The sequence below is a fragment of the Labrus mixtus genome, chromosome 14 (assembly GCF_963584025.1).
Source record: "Labrus mixtus chromosome 14, fLabMix1.1, whole genome shotgun sequence".
NCBI lineage: Eukaryota > Metazoa > Chordata > Actinopteri > Labriformes > Labridae > Labrus > Labrus mixtus.
Window position 1 is genome coordinate 26,984,234 of NC_083625.1, and position 9,192 is coordinate 26,993,425.

The 9,192-nt window shown below is 42.8% G+C and overlaps 1 protein-coding gene across 5 annotated transcripts in view; it reads left to right on the top strand.

The window, feature by feature from the left end:
- robo3 (roundabout, axon guidance receptor, homolog 3 (Drosophila)) overlaps positions 1-9,192 on the top strand; it is a 194,282-nt gene that overhangs the window by 100,124 nt on the left and 84,966 nt on the right. For all 5 annotated transcript variants that reach the window (XM_061056027.1, XM_061056028.1, XM_061056029.1 and 2 more), the window contains exon 2: positions 5,230-5,556. In XM_061056027.1, the coding sequence (XP_060912010.1) occupies positions 5,230-5,556 (327 nt within the window). The remainder of the gene's footprint in view (positions 1-5,229; positions 5,557-9,192) is intronic.

Sequence of the window (9,192 nt, forward strand, 5' to 3'; positions counted from 1 at the left end):
AGACAAGCAGTCATCCTCAAGCTGTCCATTTAACCTGATTTGAGTTCATCTTTTTGCCGCCTCGCCCTTATCTGCGACATACATCTACACTGACTGTGAGCAATGCAGCAGGGGAATATCACGCAGCTTAGAAATTCAAATACCCTCGAGTTGTGTGGCAGTGCGGTCGATCTCTATCAACATGCAGATCTGAACCACAGGCTGTGATACTGATGTACGGCCTGCAGCTGCCCAAAAGAAGCCTGTGTTATGATCACCATCATTACAGTGATGGCTGCATAGATTTCCAAGATGCCTCGTCATCCTTGAAAATAAGCTCTGATGTAGGCGCCTTCTTTTGTTTTCCTTTCATCCAAATTGACTTGAACATTTGTGTAACATCAAAGTAACGGGTACAACATGTCTCTTTGTAGATGCCAGTAGCCAAGAGATCATCATTTTTCCTTGGATAATCCAAAAAAATATATATATTAATTGTCCACAATTTTATGAGAACAAATCTCTGTACTTGTTCATCAGATTTAGGGTCACTGAAAAAGTACAACATTTCTGGTGACTGACACTTAATGAGATGATAAATCACCTCTTGAGTAGATAGAACAGAGTGTTGTCAGCATAAAGTTAGAAAAAGAAACATTATGCTTATGGGTTTTATGACCTATAGTGGAAGGATGCAGGAAGAATAGTAGGGGGCTTAGAATCGACTCATCCACATCCTCAGCATCCATCAGCCCCAGGGCTGATGGATGCTGAGGATGCGATACATGATGGGCATGTCATCTAAAACCACTGGTGTATTGTGGTTACATCTTTGCTTCTCTCGATGATCTTCATCTCAATCACTCACACATGGTGGTCTCTTCCCTTTTTAGAAACCTTTACACAACATTTCCACTTGACTCATTCAAACCAGCATCACTGTAAAATGTATGAATCAGCTCTTAAAGGCTCTGCCCTGCTGAGGGCCCCCCCACCGCCGACCAGACAGACTCAGTTTTGCTATGATGTTACCTTAAAACTATTAGATGAACAGTCTCTGTTTACCACACAGAGCCCCTAAGGGAGTGGAGAGGCTCTTAACAAAATAATGACTGTTTTCTGTTTTTATTCCAAACGAGGAAACTTTGAAAAAGCTTTCAGCTCTATTTATTCATTTTTAGAAGTAGTGCTTTATCTTGTAGTCCTGGACATAAAGGAGTAGCAGTAACACACAGTCACATGTGAGTTCTGACATTTATAATACAATCAATTATGAATATATGAATTTAAAAAAAATAAGCTTTTCAAAATAGCAGAGTACAGATATGCAATACCCAATGCACATCCATCTGTCCAACCATCCACCCATCCATGCATTAATCAATCCATCGGCCAATGCGACCATCCATCCAGTCATCCACATCAATCCATCCATCTATCCATCCATTCCTCTGTAATTCAGTCAAAAAGTCAGAAGCACATTAGTGGTCATAAGACAAAGTGACGGTCAGCTGATGATGATGATTTTTATGGTGAATCCTTAGACAACACAGCATATTTGATAACTCAATTAGAATTTTATTTCATTAAGTTTTGACAACATTGACATTATGTTTTTGAAGATGCTTTTACTCAACCGTATCAAACTTATTTGTCTTTAAACCTTGGCTTTCTATGATGCACAACTTCAGTGAAAGAAACAGCGGGATAAAAGAAAATCTCAGTAATGTGCTTTTTCCATTAACGGCTATGAAATATAACCTTTAAGAGGTACAGCCGATCACATTCTGCTGCACTCTCAGTGCTCTGAAGCAGACGTCAGACAGAAGCCCGGCTGCTATCTGAGTCTAACTGTAAGAAACTTCAAAGCCTCAACACCATTTCTTCCTCTTCACAGCCTCCTCTTTCTCCATCCGTGTGAGTGTAATTGCAGGCAGAGCAGGGCCATCAGACTGTGCTCTATATTCAGATCAGTGAAAAAGCACTTCAGCAGAGTTCTTAATCCTCCAAAACTTTCTGGAGGATTTGTCACTTTGAGGGCAGGGCTGCTTTTCTTATCAGGTGTTATCAGGAGAGTCTGAACCTTTGAACTCCTCCACCATCATGTACCTGTATGAGGAACAATTCTGACCCTTTTTTTATATAATGTGTCCTGCAGATTACACTGTTTCCACTGTTCCTGTAGGCACATTGTCAGCTGTCCTTTACACAGTAGATAGAGAAACACGGGAAACAAGATGCTATCTTGATCCCCTGCTGGAGGTTTGAGGATTATCCAAACTGCAGCAGCCTCTTGGCTTTTTGTCAGATGGCTCCATCTTCTATTCTTACTAAAACCATACAGCAAAAATACAATTCCCTGCCACCAAAAGTTGTTTTTATTACTTTGGTATCAACTTGTTTCAACTTGAACTGGGCCATGAATTATGTCACGTTAGCAACATCTTAGTTTTACTGACCAATGCTGCAGTGATTAATCAATCAGTCAATCAAAAGAAACATAAATATTGAATATTTTGATAGTTTAATTTTTATTTTACTTTTGCGATCGGAAATTTGACAGATTTTTAAAAATATGTTCAACTATATGTACACATAACAAATATTGGATTATATAGTACATGGATTTTTTAATCACAGCAGAAATTCGCAAAATCAACAACATTATTTCCATGTTGTTCATTTTTTTTCAAAGAAAAAAGTCAAATATTTGCTTGTTCCAGCTGTTTAAAAGTGATAATTCTTTTATTCATTTTTTGTATTGGGTCAATTTCAGTCTTTGGGTTAAACATTTTTTAAAGGAGAGAGAGAGAGCGAGTGCACGAACCGCTAGGCTTCTAGCATCCCTGTTATAGAAAATATTTTTTACAGTTTAACAAAATAAGCAATTGAGATCAAAATAACCGAAGATTTAACATAAAACGGGTCAGAAGATTATTCTTTTTGGCTAAAAAATTATTTCTTCCTGCAGCCCTATGCAGCAACCTTCCCTCCCAATCTCCTGCTGATAATGTTCTACAAATGAAACCGGCGCCTAATAATACACCACTCTCAGGCCCGGTGTACAAATGCAAAACTTAGTCTGGAAATCACTCTCTGGTTGAGTGGTAAGAAGAATCAGAAATAGCCGGTCGTAAAAATAATGAACACTCGCAGAACAAAACTGTGTTATTCAGAAAAACACTGTAAAGACGCACCTCCTGTTATCATCCTTTCATTCGCTCTCCAGGGGGGACATTTCACCCATGCCTCGTGGTGCTTCAGTTTGTGTTATTGCCTTTTCAACATAATTGTACCGCCAACATGCTGTCATTCAAATTAGAGGAGGAAGAGGAAAAATAGAGAGGGGGGGAGAAAAAAAAAGAAGCTATTTCAAAGCTGGTGAAAACCTGTGGGAATAACCTCCCTTCCCTCTCTGCCTCTGTCTTCATTTCTTTCTTTCAATCAGACTTTTAGAAATGAAAGCTAGAAACCTGCAGACTGCAAAAACCCCCCGACCACAAGTATAATACATTTATATTGATAAGTGATTCACACACACACAGCTATGAAAATCGTTTTATTTTGTATTAGAGACAGTTTAAATGTCTTAACAATCGTACAGATTCTTACTTCCAGTATTTTCTGGAGTTAGTCTATTAAAATGTTGGTGACATGTTAAATATATTTCAGTCGTTCCGTCAGCCCGCTGTCCCCCTCCTGAGTTTCTGATGACCACAGTCCAACTACATTTATTTCCCTTGTGCTTTTCCCCTTGCGCTGCTGTGGGGAATTTTGTTTTGGTTTGATAGATGCAGAATTTAGAGCGTGTAATTTCACACGTCCTCTTGATTTACACTCGGAATTTAACTGCTGAGCAATTACATTACATGCTCGTTTCACACGGCCGTGTTCTCGCCCAGCTTCAGAGGTTTGGAGAGAGGACAACTGGGTTTTTTTTACTCTCGAGGGCCGACGACAGGAAGTGAGAGAAGTTGCTCTGTGTTTATTGTAGAGCTTACTCTTCCATGACCACACCCTTTACCTTCAGAGTATATGTCATGTAGTTACACATCTTCATTAAATAGACCCTACAACTCTCAGAAACACAGGGTGATCATTCTTTACCTTTCATCGGTTACCTGTTATCCATTAGGGCTGGGACGATCTGATCTTCTCCTGATTAAATCCTTGGGTGCAGATTTGATTTGTATCGTGATTCTGAGAAAGTTGCAACAAATTGCTGTTTGCGATTTGATAGTATCGATTGTTTTGATTTTTTTGGCTGTCTTGATGTAATTGGACGGACTGATCCCACCCGATCCCACCAAAAAAAGAAAAAAAATCTTAATACATTTTTCCTCCACCCCTATCATCCAATGTTTCAGCTCTAAATTAAATGGCTCCAATTTAGAGATCAGTTTGTTACTATAAAAGCCAATATTTGATTTAAAGCAGTATCGTATTCCTCTGCTGATCTTTGTGTGTACATGCGTTGGAAAGGAAGTGCTTTCTGACTCACTAAAATGTCATCCTGCTGTCAATCAAACTTATTAATTACAATGAATATTTGCTATGATGACTGTAAAGTAATTTTCCTCAGGTTGCTCAAAACTTCTATTCCCCGAATACAACTTCCTCATGACAGCAGTTTCCCTCTATGCCGATGATCTCCTTTTCTTTTTTTTTTGATTTTTGATTTTGATATACTTTATTAATCCCTGAGGGAAATTTGGGATAACACTCTTGTTATTTATGGGGACATGCTTCTCACACACATAGACCCGCATGCACAAACAGGAGCTGTGGACATGGAGAGATGTCAGAGTGGGGCTGTTACAAGCTGCTAAGCAGAGAGCGCACCAGAGCAGTTGGGGCTCGGCAGTCCCATCTACCTGACCAACTTCCAGATTTTGTACCAGGACTTGAACCGGCGACCCAAGTCCCTACGGACTGAGCTACTGCCGCCCCCAATCATCTTTTGTTGATCATAAAGATGCTTCAGTATTGATGACAGTTTATTTCATAGGCGGCTGAAACTCCTCACAGAGGCTTTAAACCCAGTTTGTGGTTGACTTGGTTGTTGACTTGTCACAGTGATGACCACAAAGTTGCTGGTTCGGTTCAGACGAGCAACTTCTGTTCTCCACTCCACCACTCTCCTCCCCCCTGTTTCCTTTCAAACCCCCCCCCCCCCCCAAATCATCCCATAAAGCCTGACCACGTGTGCAGCATCATAACAAAAACTCTTGTTCCTCTCTTACCTTCCAGCATCCCGGCCCAGGTTAGAGGATGCAGCTCCTCGGGTCGTCGAGCACCCGTCCGATCTGATCGTGTCCAAAGGCGAGCCGGCGACCCTCAACTGTAAGGCGGAGGGGCGGCCGATTCCCATGGTGGAATGGTACAAAGACGGCGAGCGCGTGGAGACGGACCGAGAAGACCCCCGGTCCCACAGGATGCTCTTGCCCAGCGGCTCCCTCTTCTTCCTGAGAATCGTGCATGGGAGGCGGAGCAAACCGGACGAAGGCGTGTACGTGTGCGTGGCAAGGAACTACCTGGGCGAGGCGGTCAGTCGCAATGCGTCGCTGGAGGTGGCAAGTAAGTGTGCTTCGATTATTTTTGGCTGTAAATGCCTGAGTAGGTGTGCGCATGAATGTGTGTGGTTTTTTTTGTGTGTGGGTGCAATTGGAGCAGATCTGTGTTTCCTTTCTGTGCTGATTCAGAGCAGACACATAGCCTGATGGACCGGTTACATGCAGTGACAAAGAGAAAAATGACAATAATCTGTGTTTTCATGAAGTCTAGATGATTTTATTCCTAGAAACTTTGTGTTATCATTGTTGTGGTTCCAGTAATAAGACACAAAGTAAATCACACTCAAAGATTACACAATGTAGCTGCCCTGTAGAAACAGAGGAGTGTGCATACCTTCAGATAAAGCCCTCTCTGCTCTCGTATCATCACTATCACTCGGCTGAGTTAGCTTAAGACACCACCCCTGACCTCAGTGTCAGATCTCCTGGCAGCTCACACCCCCTCCTACCCGGACTCAGACATCCCGTCCTATCTCCTCACGCTCCAGAGAGCCTGGCCTCTGTCTTGTTGTGACCGGGTCTTTGCAGCCGCGCCTGTTAGTGTAGATGGATGACAGCTAGCTCCTGAGAAAAGATAAAGCAGTTGTCGCCACTGGACAGGAGAGCGGAAAAAGTTCCTCCCAGGGAGCAGGAGGAGGAGGAGGAGGAGGAGGAGGAGGAGGAGGAGGAGGAGGAGGAGAGACCACCAACGGTTGGCAGCTTCTCACTAGCAGATGTTAGTTCACTTAAAATACAACGTGCTCCTGTCAGCGGTGGCACTTTAATGAAATGCAATGAAGGGCCAATTAAATCTTTGCTGTTGGATTTAGGCTGTTACCTTCAGTGTTAGAATATCACTTTGAAATTTCATTTAGGATTGACAGTCAGCAGCTGATAAATTATTGCAATTAAAAAAAAAATTTGGCCACATGCATTCCTGAAAGTTTCTAGACATTTTCTGGACCAACTTTTCCTTTAGGGCTTTCACACTTCCAGAAAAAAAACCCTCCTGATATTTGCAGGAAGAGGTGTATGAGACCCTCGGACTTCACATAGAGTTTCTCCTGCGAGACCCCCAGTATTTTTTTCTGCAGCAATAAACTGCTGCATTATTTTTTATGTTCACCAAGTTTGTTCTTCTTCTGTTTTGTTGATATTGCTTCTTCTGCTACTTTCATGTCGTCATGTCTTGCTTTAGGAGACAACCCGCAGTCCTTCTGAAAATATTATTGAGGAGTACATATGTGAAAACAGCTCTCAAGTCTTCCTGAGTTGCATGTGCACCTCACAGCAGGGGGTCGTCTCTGTTGGACTGGGGTTGTCCCAGTCTCAGTCTCAAAATCGGTGGAGATCACAAATGTCAGCTGTGCAGTCTGCTTCTGTTTCTGCCCGATTGCTCCCTTCTTGTGAATTTCCACCAGAGGCATGATGGGAAATAATCCAACCCATCTAATCCAGATGTTGGCTTGTAATTAAGGAACATACAACATCTCATTTTTACAACAAAAAAAAGTCACTGACTGAGATGTCTTCGAGGAGAGTCGGACACAGTCCATCCAAAAGTTTTGTCCAAGTTTTTTTCAAGGTCTTCCAGAGTGATGTAAGCTCATTTTAGCCTGAGTTGAGTCTTGACAGAACTCGTGCTTTAGGAGCTTTGCAGAAACACCAGCACAGATTAAAAACACTTCCTCTAATCCTGTCCAATCCGCCCCCCCCCCCCCTCTTGTAACATCATCCACCCTTTCCTCTGGAATGTCCTCATCACACTAACACAAACCATGTGAGCACGCTAAAAAGTCACTCCTTTCCCCTAATCATAAAAATCTGTGAAACATTAGACTCCTGTCCAACACCTTGCTGCCTTGGCCCTGGGATCAGATTTTCCCCTGAAAGGCTCCGGCCCCCCTGATTTAATAATCAGACTCGACTGCCTCCACTGAGAAATCAAAATAAAGAGCATGAATCATTCTCTAACCTCCATAAAGAGCGGCGTTGTGTGCCGTGTGTCCGTCACCTCTGCTCAAAGTGTTCCACAAACAGCATGATGTGTTTTGGTGTCAACATCAGACGCTGCAGGATATCTGTGATAAGCCTTATATGGAAACAGAGCAGCGAGCGGAGGTGTTTATGAATCACTTTTCACAGAGCCGCTAATGAAAAAAGCAACGTCACATTCAACAGTGTCTTAGCTCCCATGTGGATATTTATTTCTACACTGTTACTTTTTCCCCTCTTCCTCTCGATGCTGGGGAAGTTTTCCTCAGCTTTCTAGCTACATGACTTCAGGAGATCACTAACTCACAGCCAAGGACACACTGTGTTTAATGTTACTCCTTTTGTCAGTATCTGTATGTGATATTTCTGGCAGCTCCTGGAGGTATCAGGAGAGTCAGCTCTGTGTGGATGTTCAGGGGTCAGTGTAAAAAGGTTTGCTGTATATGCTGAGCCTCACATGTTTATACCAGTGTGTGTGTTTCGATCTGTTGTTTTTTTTTTCTGTTGATATCTGCTGATCTTTTTCTAAAAGCCATTGTCCTTAAGGAGGTAACTTTCACTGCAGCTGTCTGCAGCAAACAGTTGAAAACAGAGCCAGCCTGGCACACAGCGTTTGTTATTAATGGTGGTACAGAGGTAAATACTACATGTGTGTTTAACTTGTGTCCTCATGCCTCTTCAGTCCTCCAAACAGACGTGCACAGATACAGAGAGGAATATGAAGGTCAGGACGGAGAGAGAATTAGGGAGGAGAAATATTTTTTTTCCTTATCTGCATTTCAAAAATATCTCAAATTGCTGAGAATAAAGTCAAACTAACCGCAAGGTATGAGGAAAACAACCATGGACGTTTTTTTTTTGCAGTTAGAAAATACCATTTGTGCATATTTGGGCTTTTTGTTCCTTTAATGGAGAGATAGGACAGTGGATAGAGTTGGAAATCAGGGAGAGAGAGAGTGGGCAATGACATGCGGGAGAGGAGCCACAGGCTGGACTTGAACCTGGGTCACCCGCTTTGAAGACTAGAGCCTCTGTACATGGAGAGCGCGCACTAACCACTGCTCCACCAGCGCCCCAGAAATACAGTTTTTAAATGTCAAAAAGGGGGTCAACATATCAGAATAAAGATACAATTATGAGAACAAAGTCAAAATGACCCTATGACTTAGTTTGACTTATTTACCTGAAGTGTCACACTTATTTTCAAAAAAACTTTCACCCTTTTTTTTTTTTTAAATGCTCATGCCCCAATACTCCTTCATTGCACTGAGAGAGAGAGAGACAGAGAGAGAGAACAAACAGTGTCCAATGCCAAGTCCAGTCCAGTGCCAGCTCCTGCGGGCCCGCAGCGTGTTTCCAACGGGGCCGGAGATAAGACCCCGGGCTAATTTTCTCGCTCCGAGCTGCGGGGTCTCTGCGTGGCGGCACAGAGGAGCAGGATGGTACTCTGTGGCACAGTGTCACGCCGCTCCAACCCTGTGACTGTGAAACATTGGGGCAAACTGAGAGCGAGCTGCAGAGTGTGTGTGTGTGTGTGTTTGTGTATATTTGGTATCAGGGTAGCAGCCAACACAGTGAGGAAGTTTAACCCCTCACAGTCCATCTGCTGCAGGCTGATGAGCTCGCGGGGGATGAAGAACATGAAGCGTGGAGGGACTGGAGAAAT